At 39.6% G+C, this 15934-nt stretch overlaps 1 protein-coding gene across 6 annotated transcripts in view; it reads left to right on the top strand.

Annotated features, from left to right (window-relative positions):
• DLGAP3 (DLG associated protein 3) overlaps window positions 1-15240 on the top strand; it is a 626246-nt gene extending 611006 nt beyond the window's left edge. For all 6 annotated transcript variants that reach the window (XM_040337299.1, XM_040337293.1, XM_040337294.1 and 3 more), the window contains 2 exons: window positions 13081-13224; window positions 13745-15240. In XM_040337299.1, coding sequence (XP_040193233.1) covers window positions 13081-13224; window positions 13745-13963 — 363 coding nt within the window. In that variant the 3' untranslated portion in view covers window positions 13964-15240. The remainder of the gene's footprint in view (window positions 1-13080; window positions 13225-13744) is intronic.
• The last annotated feature ends 694 nt before the right edge of the window (window positions 15241-15934 follow it).

Below are 15934 nucleotides of genomic sequence, written 5' to 3'. Positions count from 1 at the left end.
ATAAGACTTACCAAGAAGTATACAATTCTGGTTTGGTGGAACGACCTGTGTGAACTTAAAGGATATAAGGGAAGAGAGAAATCTCATAGAATCTGAAGTGGAAAAGAAAGAAAGAATAGAAACAAGAAAGGTTAGCATATACATTGCTTGATTTAAAACAAATACATATTCAAAAGATTCAAAATTAGCCTGTGATAGAGAATACAGAACGGGAATAAAAAACGCCCACGTCGGACTCCCACATAATATGGGTGGGTGAACCAGGTAGACCAAGGAGGGTACACGGATCATCCGCATGCTGGAAAAAAAGCCCTATTTAAAACTTTGGTCTGAAGGACAAAAGTCTGATAGGCCATACACACGGTAGGTTTGGACTGATGAAACTGAACTTCAGTCCGTTTACATCAGTTTGGACTGATCGTGTGTACAGGGCCTTAGGTGCAGGTTTAGTAGGGTCTGTTGCAGCTCTTCTGCTGTTCTGCACGTGTATCTGTTGCCTTGATAGGTAAATCTGATAGAGAAGGGGAAGGCAGATTTTTTTTTTTATTTCAATTCAAAGTGCACATATCTATTAAAAGACAAACTTAACCTCTCCCCCCAAATAATTAAAAAGTATTAAAAAGTTATTGGGAACATTAAATTAGCAGTAACCAGACACGTATCGCTACCTCTTACACATAGAAATTAGTCTCATTAGCCAGCTGCCCAGATAACACAAAACCCCCACAAATTACCCCATTTTGGAAAGTAGACACCCCAAGCTATTTGCTGAGAGGCATGTTGAGTCCATGGAATATTTTATATTTTGCCACAAGTTTTTTTTTCACATAGTTGTCACTAAATGTTATATTGCTCAAACATGCCATGGGTATATGTGAAATTACACCCCAAAACACATTCTGCTGCTTCTCCTGAGTACAAAGATACCACATGTGTGGGACCTTTTGGCAGTCTAGCCATGTACAGGACCCTGAAAACCAAGCACCGCCTTCAGGCTTTCTAAGGGCGGAAATTTTTTATTTCATTCCTCACTACTCTCACAGTTTTGGAGGCCATGAAATCCCCAGATAGTACAAACCACTCCCCCTCCCCCACCCCCAAATGACCCTATTTTGGAAACTAGACACCCAAGATATTTTCTGAGAGGCATGTTGAGTATTTTGCAGATCTCTCTTTTTGTCATAAAGTTTGGAAAATGTTAAAAAGATAACAAATACATTTTCCTTTTCTTTCTTAATTTTCCAAAACAAATGAGAGCTGCAAAATACTCACCATGCCTCTTAGCAAATAACTTGGGGTATCTACTTTCCAAAATGGGGCCATTTGGTTGTTTTTTTTGGGTCCTGTATGCAGCTAGGCTCCCAAAAAGTCTCACGCATGTGGAATCTTCAAACTCAGGATAAGCAGCAACATTTATTTTGGGGTGTAATTTCACAAATACCCATGTCATGTGTGAGCAATATATAATTTAGCGACAACTTTGTGTAAAAAAATTATAATAATATTTTCCTGAAAAAATATATTTTGAACTGTCCTGGCAATATATGCGCAACATTAGAAGCTTACACCACACATCACCACTTGCAGACAAAGCCCTTTCTGACACTTTTTGTTTACATGAAAAATATATATATTTTTTTGCTAGAAAATCACTTTGAACCCCTCAAACAGTATATCCTTTTTTTAAAGCAAAGGCCTTAGAGATTAAAATGGTGGATGTTGCAATTTTTTTCCACACCGTATTTGCACAGCGATTTTTTAAATGCAATTTTTTGGGGAAAATAAAACACTTTTTAGAATTTTATGCACTAAAAAACACTATATTGCCCAAATGTGTGGTAAAATATAAAAGATGATCTTATGCCGAGTACATAGATACCAAACATGACATGCTTTAAAATTGCGCACAAACGTGCACCAGCGACAAACTACATACATTTTTTTAAAGCCTTTACCACTTTAGATTTACAGAGGTTTCGATCTGATGTTCACGGTGATACCTCACATGCATGGTGCAATTGCTGTTTACCCACAACACAAGACCAACACTTGCGCTCGCCTTTGTGCACGAGCACAGGGGGGACAGGGGTGCTTTATTTATTTATTTATTTATTTATTTATTATTTGTTTTGCGTTTTTATTAAATTTTTACACTGTCCCTTTCATTTTTTTAAATCATTTTTATTGTTATGACAGGGAATGTAAATATCCCCTATGATAGCAATAGGTGGTGACAGGTACTCTTTTTTGAAAAAAGACTCTAGATCTCTCCTCTGCCCTCAAAGCATCTGACCACACCAAGATTGGTGTGATAAGATGCTTTCCCAATTGCGCTGTTTATATTCAGTGAAACCGCGAAAAGTAATGAAATGCTCGTAGCTTCCGGTTTCTTAGGCCATAGAGATGATTGGAGCCTTTCTCCGATCAGCTTCTATGGTAAGCTGGCAGAACCACTGGCTGCATTCTTGGGTTCCCCAGTGGAACAGGAGAGCCAGAGAAAACCATGGATGACAGCAGGATTACTGCTTGTAATATGCTAATTAGCTAATTGCTAATTAACCGCTAGGATTGCTTTTACATGAAAGCCAACCCCAAGCTGAAAACAACAATACCTGTGGGCTGATTTTTATAAAGTGTTCGTACGATTTGTACTACTGCGCTGACCTTAGAAAGTGAATATATGAATACATATAAGTATATATATAATTAAACTATGCGTGGCAATCATAAACAAACTGTTAATAAAGCATTATCCCTAAAACATATATTGTGATGTGGTTACATGTATATATGAATGAAACATATATAAATAAATAAAAAACCCTTTTTGCAAACTCAGAAGCGCATATGCGCTGACAATCAATAGTGTAAATACAAAACTATATATATAAAATAGTCCAGTGTACTCGTGCATAAATGCTAAGTCCTCAAAGCGTGCCTCCAGTATGTGCAGGAATTTGTGCCTTGCTGAAAAAACTTGTGACTTTTCCACCTTAAATGTAAAGTGTCACCACCACCTCCTATTGCGCTATATTCTCACCAGATTCAAAAAGGTAAACTGCATGTAAACATATGATGTACGGTTTCCACTGCTGGTCCCGAACCTCCGCCCTCCAACTCTCTATGGTTTCTTTTTTCGCTCCCAGAAAAAGAGAATGCCCATATGGTGTAGTACGTTTTCAACAGTTTTATTCATGAAACATTTAAAAAGCAAATATTGCACTCACATGGTCCTGTGCCCAAGCCGGCACTAGCCTGTCCAGCGTCACTGCTACCTCCCCGGCGTGCGTTCCAAGCCTCGGCCGTGGTGCGTTCCAGCGGGCGGAAGTGCCTGTGCGGTATTGTTGCAAAGGTCAGAGTCGTGTGGCGTATTGAAAAGTGTGGTACCCCCGCGCTTCGACGCGTTTCGAATGTTTAAATCCGTCCTCAGGAAGCTGTGGGCTGATCGAAAAAAAGAGATTGATCGGTTGTATGTCCCCCATTAGAATACCACCCTGCATCCAGCCACTTCTAATGATGGGCATACAAGCACCGTTTTGTTTTAAACTGTGGTGGTGAAATTACCTCCTACAGCGCTGGAGTTGCTGATTTACAAATCGTGAGAGCAAACCTTGTTGCTGTCAGCACCGTGACTGGGACCGTGGGACCCGCGGTCCCGATCGCCGCTGGAGTCCCGCGATCGGTCCCCGGAGCTGAAGAACGGGGAGAGCCGTGAGTAAACACAGCTTCCCCGTTCTTCACTGTGGCGGTGTCATCGATCGTGTGATCTCTTTTATAGGGATCCACAATCGATGATGTCACACCTACATCCACACCCCCCTACAGTTGTAAACACACATTAGGTGACACATAACCCATTCAGCGCCCCCTGTGGTTAACACCCAAACTGTAACTGTCATTTCCATAGTAAACAATGCATTTTAAATGCATTTTTTGCTGTGAAAATGACAATGGTCCCAAAAATGTGTCAAAAGTGTCCGAAGTATCCGCCATAATGTCGCAGTACAGATAAAAATCGCCATTACTAGTAAAAAAAAATATATTAATAAAAATGCCGTAAAACTATCCCCTATTTTGTAAACGCTATAACTTTTGCGCAAACCAATCAATAAACTCTTATTACGATTTTTTTTATGAAAAATATTTAGAAGAATACGTATCGGCCTAAACTGAGGAAAACAGTTTTTTTTATATATATTTTGGGGGATATTTATTATAGCAAAAAGTAAAAAATATTTTTTTTTTTCAAAGTTGTCGCTTTATTTTTGTTTATAGCGCAAAAACTAAAAAACGCAGAGGTGATCAGCAATATGACCACCAATATGGTCTGGGGCTTAAGTGGTTAAATGTGCTCATATTTTACTTGTGACTGTTTTACATTGGCTTTTGTAATGTTGGACAATTTTATGTAAATTGTATAAGACTGTGGCCTTTCCTCTTTTCTAACGTACCCACTTAACCACATCCCTACCGCGTCATTGTAAAATGACGGCGGCAGGAACCCCTCCTCGATCCGGGTGGACGTCATATGACGTCCTGCGTTCCAGGCGATCTAGGGTGTGCGCGACGCTCGTGACCCGGCGCGGGTGCCCGGCGGCTGCGATTACCGCCGGGTGACCGCGATTGTCGGTAATCACGGCAGGAGTGTGGATCTGTGTGTTTAAACAGATCCACCTCCTGTCAGCGGTGAGGAGACCAATGTGTGTTCCCAGTACAGAGGAACACACATCGTTCTCCTCCCCTTGAGAGTCCCCTCCCCCTACAGTTATAACACATCTTAGGGAACATATTAACCCCTTCAACGCCCCCTAGTGGTTAACCCCTTCCCTACCAGTCACATTTACACAGTAATCAATGCATATTTATAGCATTAATCGCTGTATAAATGTGAATGGTCCCAAAAACGTGTCAAAAGTGCCCGATGTGTTCGCCGCAATGTCACGGTGTCACGGTGACAGTAAAAAAATCGCAAATCGCTGCCAATACTAGTTTTTTTTTAAAATTGTCGCTCTTCTTTTGTTTATAGCGCAAAAGATAAAAACCGCAGAGATGATCAAATACCACCAAAAGAAAGCTCTATTTGTGGGAACAAAATGATAAAAAAATTGTTTGGGTACAGTGTAGCACGACCGCGCAATTGTCATTCAAAGTGCGACAGTGCTGAAAGCTGAAAATTGGCTTGGGCAGGAAGGTGCGTAAGTGCCCGGTATGGAAGTGGTTAAGGACCAGAAGATTTCCCCCCTTAATAATCAGGCCATTTTTTGCGATACAGCACTGCGTAGCTTTAACTGACGTGGTGGTGCGACACTGTAAGCAAAGAAAATTGACGCCCTTTTTTTCCCACAAATAGAGCTTTCTTTTGGTGATATTTGATCACCTCTGCGGTGGGCCGAAGTGGGCCGAAGTGCAGCTACATTGATTTGCGGGAACGAGCCAACCTGCCACAGTATAATGGCGGTGGCTGGTCGGCAAGCGGTTAAATAGTTTCTGTGTCAAGCGTGCTCGCTCCTTAGCTGCCTCTGTGTGTCTATGGCAGTGTTTCTCAACTCCAGTCCTGAAGGTGCCCCAACAGGTCATATTTTCAGGCTCCCCATTATTTTTCACAGGTGATTTGATCAGTTTCACTACCTTAGTAATTGCCACAGCTGTTTCATCTTAACCTCCTGGGCGGTGTTCCCGAGTCTGACTCGGGGTGAGATTTTTGGGCAAGGATCGGTAACCCCGAGTCAGACTCGGGCTCGCCTCGGTGGATGTACAGGGAGTTTTACTTACCTTGTCCCTGGATCCAGCGATGCCACCGCGCTGTGTGAGCGAGCAGGACCTCGCTCGATTCACACAGTGCCTCCGTGTGACGCCGATCTCCGTTCCCTGCGACGTTACGACGCACGGGGACGGAGAACGGCGCCAAATTCAAAAAAGTAAACAAACACTATACATACAGTATACTGTAATCTTATAGATTACAGTACTGTATGTAAAAAAAACACACACCCCTTGTCCCTAGTGGTCTGTCCAGTGCCCTGCATGTCATTTTATATAATAAAAACGTTTCTTTCTCCCTGCAAACTGTAGATTGTCCATAGCAACCAAAAGTGTCCCTTTATGTCAAAAATAGTTTTAGATCAGCTAAAAAACAGCGATAATAAATTATAATCACTTGCAGAATTGTGCGATAGCGATTTGTGGGGAAATTCGTCATAAAAAAAAAAAAAAAATGACAGCAACAATTCTGCAACTGAGCAAATTTCAGTGATTTTGATTTGATTACATTATTGAATAATTTTTATTATAATTATATTATTATTTGTTATAATTATTTATAATTATTTATTATATTATAATTTATAATTTTGTTTTTAAAAAAATGTCATACCCGGGATGCCTATTAGAAGCTTGTTTGGTCAGATTTAAGTGAGTTATTTCTAAAAATGACAGACCTACAATATAAAACACCAAATTTCCTTGCAAATAATGGTACCGCTTTCAGCATGTTTTTTCTGAAAGAATCATACCGCCAGGGAGGTTAAGGAAATCCTGAAAACATGACCTGTTGGGGCGCCTTGAGGACTGGAGTTGAGAAACACTGGTCTATCAGATACACAGAGCGTGGCTCAGTCCTGTCCCCCACTACCTCCTTCCTGGCTGTAATTGAATGGCTTCTGCTGCTGTGTCTCAGCCAATGAGGAGCAGTGGCTCTTTTGCAGATTGTTGGATCGCGATCAGGCTCAGGTAGGTATTGAAGGGGGTCTGGGGGGAAGCTGCATGCAGGTTTGTAAAGAACCTTCTGCCTTTAGAACCACTTTAACCTGCCCTAAAATTGCACATCTATATCATGCATACAAACTACTACAGAAAAACTGACATTTACAAAGAAAACAAATTGCCTTTCATTAACCACTTCAGCCCCAGAAGGATTTGCCCCCTTAATGACCCCACCATTTTTTGTGATACGGCACTGCGTCTATTTAACTGACAATTGTGCGGTCATGCAAAGTTGTACCCAAACAAAATTGATGTTAGTTTTTCTCACAAATAGAGATTTCTTATGGTGGTGTTTTTTTTTTTTTTTTTTTTTTTTCTGTTCAAATTTTTTATTGTAAAAATAAAGAGTACAGAGTAGAAAGAAAAATAAACTTTTCCGCATAAAACAATTACGGAGATACAATGGTATATAATAATATTAACGTGTACATACAATACTGGTAGGACCTTCCAGGATTATTCAGTAGAGGAATAAGTGTAACATAGTGAGAGAAGGTATTATACTAGAGTTATGTGGGAACATAGGGGATAAAGACAAATAAACCTAGGAATGAAAAGCACACGTTCTTATGGTGGTGTTTTATCACCTCTGCAGTATTTATTTTTTGCTTATCGTTAATGAGAGTCTTTTATGGATGACAGGGGGGAACCTTCCTGAAAAGAAAAAAAAAATCAAAGGGCTCTTCCTACCCACCCTCTTGAAATATACAAGACCACACGTTCTCAAAATGGGGAGGGTACCTTGCTAGGGTAGACCCCCTGGAAACGAACCTTGTGTCTATGTTAATGAGGACATTGGCCTCTTGCCTTCCTGGTTTGGTTGTACCAATTGTACTCCTACTCATTCATAAAAAAACAAAAGTATAAAAAACAAAACAAAACAAAAAAAGCCTGAAAATGTCTCACAATGTAAATCCATCCTCAATAATGTCATCCAGCGATGCAGATCCATGCCAACCACGATGAATCAAATCTGCCAGCTGCTGACACAATCTGTTCTTGATGACTGCTCAACGGTGTCATTGACCAAATATGGACATGAAATAACAAAGTGACACATATTCTTCATTTGTTAACAATATAACATGTTAACAATATAACATGACAGCACAGCAGTACTGTAACAATGTCAGTAAGATAAGCAATCAGCATGATTATAGTAATAGTAAAAAATAAAAGAAGAACATATAAAATGGAGAGATTTTGGTAGTTAAAAGTAGATACCCTGAACATGAGTTGCAGAGCTAGAAACCTCAGCAGGTAGCATAGCACAACCAACTACACATGCACTGAAGCACAGGATGTACAGCAGTATTTTAACCCCTTGGAGCGGCACCTTTAAGAGGTTTAGAATGCTGGGAGGCGGGACAGGGTCTATGATCTTGTGACCGCTGTGATTGGGTTTCACGGCGGTCACATGATCAGAAAGCTCCCAAATGCAAGCAACAATCGGGAGCTTTCTAATAGCTGCCGGTAACGGTGTCGGTAAGGGCGCACGCTCTCGGCACAGCTGTATTTGCACTAGATATACTACTAAATATATGCGGCTATTCAGGGGTTGATATTTTTTTTTTCGGGAGTAGGGGGGCATTATTTGGTATTGTTATTCCACTATGTAATGTTACATTTTCCATAAGCAGTGTTGAACAAACCAAGCAAACTTTCGTTTTCTGGATGTTTGCAGAGCAGCTGAAAATTGTGAACTGAGTATACTGCCCAAACTCCATTAATGTCTATAGGGAGCAAATCTTACATTTTTCTTTTGTTCAGGGCAGTCTTTGATTAAAAAGGGCATGGGTAATTGGGCACTGTCACTGTACCAATGCAAAAAAATGTAATACAATTATACCGTTTAGCTGAATCGTTTTTTTTTGTTTTTTTTTTTAATAATGCTTGAAGGGTAACATTAAAAATATAAAATTCCTTTAAATAAATGCTTGGAGGATGCCTTTAACTTACACATTGAGTGGCACAGTTGTAGGATTTACAGAAGCAAAAGTGACATTTAGAAAAAAAAACAGGTGTCTCCCAAAATCCATACCAGACCCTTATCCTAGACAGAGTTCTGGTATGGATTTTTGGGAGGAGCTACATACAAAAAAATTATGTAAGGTCATCCAAAATCCATACCAGACCATATCCTTTATGAGGGTCTTCTTTGGATTTATAGGGGGCCCCAAACAAAAATGCAAACAAAAGAATTATGTGTAATTCTCCCACCAAAACCCATGCTAGACTGGCTACAGGGAACAAATTGGCAGCCATCATGCACCCTTCTCCTTAACCATATCAGACCACATGACCACCACATGGGGAGGGAACCTTGACAATGGAGGCTCCTTGTCAAGATTCCCTGTTCCAATTTTGATGGGGATAAGGGCCCCATCCACATATCCCTGGCCCAGAGAATGCAGGGGTCTATGGGAGGGTGTGAACTTATCAGAATCTGGAAGCCCTTTTTAACCCCTTCCCGTCGAGTGTACGCATATATGTGTCTTCGGCTTTAGGGGGTTTTACCGGGATGATGCCTGCAGCTGCAGCTTTTAGAGCCAGGGATTTCCAGGGATAACCACCAATGCATCTAAAAGCCACTTGGTGGTTATCCCGGAGCAGTGGGAGGGGACATTCCCCCTCCCACTGCCTTGTGCCACCCTCCGCCGCTCTTACTGGGCGTCCCGTCCCACCGGGAGACCTGTTCCACGATGCGCCACTTCTGTCGCCTAGAGATAGACTGGCATGAAGCTGGAAACTGCTTTGTTATAGTCTTTTCTCTGTAAACATGGAAGCGACGTCTAGACATCACTTCCGGTTTACTCGTCTGCCAATGGTGCCGGATTAAAAAAAAATATACAGTATTCAGAATCGCTGTTTTCGGCAATCTGAATATTTTGAATTGCAAAGGAGGGATTAGAGGACTTTTAGACCCCCGATCCCTCAATGAAGAGTACCTGTCACCACCTATTACTGTCACAAGGAATGTTTACATTCCTTGTGACAGCAATAAAAGTGATCACATATAAAAAAAAAAAAACAGAATGTAAAAATATAAAAATAAATAAGGAAAAAAAAGAAATGTTAATGCGCCCCATGTCCCTGCGTGCTCACGCAGCAAAGAAAAAGCATATGGAAGTCGCGTCCCGCAAATATGTAAATGGTGTTTAAATCACACATGTGAAGTATCGCACTAGACCTCCTCTGTAACTCTAACCTGGTAATGGTAATTTTTTTTTTTTAAAGAGTAGCATATAGATATTTTTAGGTACTGTAGTTTGTTGTCATTCCACGAATGCATGCAATTTTAAAGCGTGACATGTATGGTATCTATTTACTCAGCGTGACATCACGTTTCACATTATACAAAAAATTGGGCTAACTTTACTGTTTAATTTTTTTTAAAATTCGGGAACGTGTCCTTTTCCCCAAAAAGTTGCGTTTAAAACACAGCTGCACAAATACCATGTGACATAAAATATTGCAACAATCGCCATTTTATTCTCTAGCTTCTCTGCTAAAAAAATATATATAATGTTTGGGGGTTCTAAGTAATTTTCTAGCAAAAAATACTTGTAACTTGTAAACACCAAACTTCAGAAATAGGCTTAGACATGAAAGGGTTCAAATAAGAGTAGCCCCAGATGACCCCCTCATAAGTTTATAAGTGCGGGTTACCCCTTGTTACTCATTGAAAACATTTTTTTTACAAAGTAAATAAACACTAGGGATGAATGGAACTGCCCTGGGTTTGGCAAACTTCAAAGAAGTCCTGTTTTCAAAACACAGATTCCACTAAAATCAATGTGAGCCAAATCTGTCAAATCAAACATGCACATTTTCTGGGCTAATAGGCAGGGGGTGGGCAAAAATAGCATGGGGTAAGTACTGCCCTTAGGGAACATGCACCAATGTATAAACTTTTGAGAAAAATGTAATCCAGTTAATTTTTGTTATTTAATTGAGTTATAGATGAAAAAAATGCACAATTCCTTTAAATAACATGCCAGGGGTGCCTTAATCCTTCCTGTAAATGGGGTGCATCTCTGTGATGTACAGATAGTGCTGCAGTGGCACTCACATTTACAGAGTATAAAAAGTATTTTAAATTGTGGCAAATTATTTTTCCTTGCTAGCTAGCTACATTTCCTTATAAAAAAAAATGACTCCCACCAAAGGTCCCCTTAAATTCATAGCAGAACAAGAACTTTTCCCTCAAACAGGAGTATCGTGTGCAAGAGGCCTAAGTCTGCTTTACAAACAGTGATCATTTCTACCTTTACTACTCACTGTACTCTAAAGGTTCAGTTTTTGCCTATGTGTGTCTTGATATATTGTTGGCACAAGGTACCTGTCTCTTGTTTCGGCTTACCTGTAATATCTGGAAACTGATAATAAAACATGATTCAACATAATTTCCAATAGAAGAATTTTGCGGTATTTCATGAATAGCATAAAGGTGTTTGGGGTCCAGCACATGTTGATACGTTTGTAGTTCAACAATTTGTATATAATATAATGATGATAACCTACAGATAATTTCATGTTGCATATTCTGTTGGGCCATAATGAAGGCTTTTATGTTGTGAAAACGTATTTGTATCTGATAAAATCGCATATATTTAAACAGTCTATGAACAAGTAGTTCATCTAATTTTTAGATGTTCGATTTGAATGGATATAGATTTGAATTGAATGCGAATCAAATTTGATTTGAATACAGCCCAAAAAATATTTAATCAAACAAAATGATATATGAAAACTAATCATTCTATGTAACTGAATATTTGTTACTTAATGAATCCATCTGAAGAGAAACAAAACTAATACTTTCATTCTGCACGTGTCTACTTCAGCCCTTAACCTCCCTGGCGGTATGATTCTTTCAGAAAAAAGGTGCTGAAAGCGGTACCATTATTTGCAAGGAAATTTGGCGTTTTATACTGCAGGCCTGTAATTCTTAGGAATAACTCACTTATATCTGACCAAACAAGATTCTAATAGGCATCCCGGGTATGACATTTTTTTAAAAACAAAATTATAAATTATAACATAATAAATAATTATAAATAATTATAACAAGTAATAATATAATTATAATAAAAATGATTCAATAATGTAATCAAATCAAAATCACTGAAATTTGCTCAGTTGCAGAATTGTCGCTGTCATTTTTTTTTACTTTTATGACGAATTTCCCCACAAATCGCTATCGCACAATTCTGCAAGTGATTATAATTTATTATCGCTGTTTTTTAGCTGCTCTAAAACTATTTTTGACATAAAGGGACACTTTTGGTTGCTATGGACAATCTACAGTTTACAGGCAGAAAAAAAAAGTTTTTATTATATAAAAGTACATGTAGGGCACTGGGCAGACCACTAGGGACAAGGGGGGTGTGTATTTTTTACATACAGTACTGTAATCTATAAGATTACAGTATACTGTATGTAATGTGTTTGTTTACATTTTTGAATTTGGCGCCGTTCTCCGCTCCCGTGCGTCGTAACGTCGCAGGGAACGGAGATCGGCGTCACACAGAGGCACTGTGTGAATCGAGCGAGGTCCTGCTCGCTCGCACAGCGCGGTGGCATCGCTGGATCCAGGAACAAGGTAAGTAAACACTCCCTGTGGATCCAGCGAGGCAAGCCCGAGTCTGACTCGGGGTTAGCGCTCGCAGCAGGAAAATCTAACCCCGAGTCAGACTAGGGAATACTGCCAGGCAGGTTAATGCTCACAGCGTATAATAAATAAAAAACATCAGCCAGGTGACACATTGGGGTTGATTTACTAAATGTAAATAGGCTGTTCACTTTGCAAAGGACGTTGCAAGAGAATTTGTCCCAGAACTTGTTGAATGAGGTGAAGCTCTGCTGACTTCCATATTTCAATCATGTGCAAGCAAAAATTATGTTTTTTTTTTATTTTTATATTTGTTGGCAAAGTGAAACTTCATCACATTAACTAAACTCTGCGGCACATCCGCTTTCAAAGTGAGCAGTTTGTTTTCGTTTAGTAAATCACCCCATTGACTGAAATGAAGATAGCTTTTGTTTGAGTGTGTCACCATTTCAGCAATGTTGTCACATAATGAATGTCTGGCAGGGAGTAAAAAACTGAAAAGATGTGAAAGGGGACACAGAGAATATGTATGTTAAGGTGAGCTATAGACACAGATGGCTTAGACAAAAAAAAAAACTTTTATTTGGAGTGTCACTATAATACAGGAAGATGGAACTAAGCACTCCCAAATAGCCCAAATAAAAAATTACGTTTTTCTTAATGTAAGCATTTCACTTAGTAGTTTTTATTTACTTGGTCTTCAGGATCCCACGTCATTCCCTCTTCCTACTTCTCAAGACCTAGCAGGTTTCTGGGATCTCCTCCAACTTTCATTTGAAGATGTGGGGATGAAGTTTGCAGAGTTGCAGCAGCTAAAGGAAAATGGATGGAAGCTATTGGAAACCAAGGTAAGAGTCGAGCCCTGATTTCTATGCAGTACTAAAAAAAGTCTTGACTATAGATACACTTTAACATTATGAGCTACAATTACAAAAAGCTAAAAATAACTTAGTACTTAGTGTATTTTCATGGTAGCATGTACAGTATGCTATCAACTTTTGAACCCATGGTCTGAAGTCATTCAAGTCATGTCTCAGCAGTTCAGATTGCCATGCTCACCTTCCAAGAATTGACTTTCAGCCTTCTAAGCTGTAATAGAATAAAATGGCAAATGGTCTGGAAGGGGAACAGGGTGAGATAGGCTAAAGAGAACAACATGAATGACTTCAGTGCTTCTGCCATGAATTTTGAAGTCACTCTAAAGTTCATGTAGCCATGGTTTTAAATTTTTTTTTTGCTTGCTAAGAATGTTTAAAATGAATACATAAATGTCAATAGCCTGGCCACAGTTTTACTTTCGATTTACTCCAATATGCTTAAAAATTCTTTTTTTGGGGAAATTGTCTTTGTTACATCTTCTAATTTTAGGAGGAGAAGAAGCTTCCTCCTCCAATACCAAAGAAGCCACTCCGTCAGAAAGTGCATCCAGTCAAAGACCGGTCTTTGGACTCCGTTGATCGCCAGAGGCAAGAGGCTAGGAAGAGGCTGTTGGCAGCCAAACGTGCTGCCTCATACCGGCACAACTCTGCCACAGAAAGTGCTGACAGCATAGAGATTTATATTCCTGAAGCTCAGACAAGACTGTGAAGAGGACAATGTACACTATCCTTTTGTACGCGCTGTATATAAAAATATACATATATACATAGAGAATATTTAGAGATTATTCTAAGAAAACAAAAACACTGAAAAAATGACCACAGCTGTGTAATTCTGGGGAGGTACCTTTTAACCCAAACCAAACTAACCCATCATCAAAAGACCCTCCCCTTTAAAGGGCAGAGCTAGATAACCAATCAGTGCTGTTTCCACTGCTGAGGCTGGAGAAATTTGTCTAAAGCTCCAGCCCTCTCCCCTTCCCAATCTCCCCTCCCCCTCCTCCTAAATCTCATATGTAGCTTGAAATATGGACATGCTGCATTGTGTAGCAGTACTGAGTATGACCACATTTAACCACTGTGTCAAAGTCTTATTACATTTAGAGCGAATCAAATATTAGGCATTAAATGCTTATAGGCCCATAAAGCCAAACTAGAGGAGATATTTTGAAGAATGTTTGACCTAAACATCTTATTTTTAGATACATGGGAATACTCTGTATTGGGCTGCAATGCAGTTTGTTCTGTTTGTGCTAGGTAGTGTTTAATAGCTGTGTGAACCTGCTATGTACTGGTTCTTGCATGTTTGAAAACACAGGTATCTCACTATGGTGGGAAAAGTATATACACAAATAGGACAAGAAGGCATTTTTCTTATTAAGGTTTCTGGTTGTATAAACTATAGTAAATATAAGGGTACACTGCAAAATAACTTGCCATCATGTCCATTTTAAGAAAAAAACTGGTGGTCACTGCAGCTTTGCAAAGTTTCCAGTCAAAATGAATGAGAATTTTTTGTTCAACTTTGTTTTTTGTTGTTGTTTTTTTTTTTTTGGAAACTCATACAAGTAATACAGTAATAAACAAGTTAATATCACTGTCTCTCACATCCGGATCTAGTGAGCTGTATTATCTCACTTAGGGTGTAAAATATTATAAAATTCTAATTTCTAGAGATTTTTTAATTCAATGCACTGTCCTTACATTTTCCTGTAACTCTGACCTTAGGTGTGGATACTATACTCTTAGAGATATGCATTTCGGCATACTCATTTCAAAAAGCATACTAGAGTAAAGCCACCTGATTACAATTGTCTACACAGTGCCAATTGTAATATCCATCAGTAGTTTTTAATATGCTTTAACCAAACATTACAGACAGACCACTTAAACAATTCCAATTCAAATATTATAGCATAAATTACTGTGGATGCAAGCATATTCTCACTGGGCCAGATCCACATACATGTAGAATGGCGCAGCGTATCAGAGTACCTTACCTGGCGCATTTTTGAATCCTCAGCGATTTTGCGCCGTAAGTCACGGCGGCGTAGTGTATTTCTGGCGGCGAATTCGAAATTGGGCGGGTTGGGGGCGGGTTTCATTTAAATGAAGCGCGTCCCCGCGCCGAATGAACTGTGCATGCGTCGTCCCGAAATTTCCCGCCATGCATTGCGCTAAATGACGTCGCTAGGACATCATTTTTTTAACTTGGACGTGAGTTACGTCCATCCCTATTCATGGACGACTTACGAAAAAAAAAAAAATTCAAATTTCCACGCGGGAACGACGGCCATACTTAACATGGCAATTCTATGTATACGCTGCAAAATACCAGCTTTAACTATAGGCCGGAAAAAGCCGACTACAGACGACGTTAGAAAATGCGACGGCCGCGCGTACGTTCGTGGATCGTCGTAAATCGCTAATTTGCATACCCGACACGGAAAACGCCACCCAGCGGACGCCGAAGTATTGCATCTTAGATCCGAAGGCGTAAGAAGACGTACACCTGTCAGATCTAACCCAGAAGCCGTCGTATCTTGTTTCGAGGATTCAAAACAAAGATACGACGCAGGAATTTTGAAATTACGCGGCGTATCAATAGATACGCCGGCGTAATTTCTTCGTGAATCTGGCCCACTGTTTTTATTTTGCATAATGTTGTATATGCCATTTA

Source organism: Rana temporaria, chromosome 2 (assembly GCF_905171775.1).
Source record: "Rana temporaria chromosome 2, aRanTem1.1, whole genome shotgun sequence".
Classification (NCBI taxonomy): Eukaryota; Metazoa; Chordata; class Amphibia; order Anura; family Ranidae; genus Rana; species Rana temporaria.
Note: the sequence above shows the minus strand (reverse complement) of the source record. Positions and strands in the feature narration are given on the sequence as shown.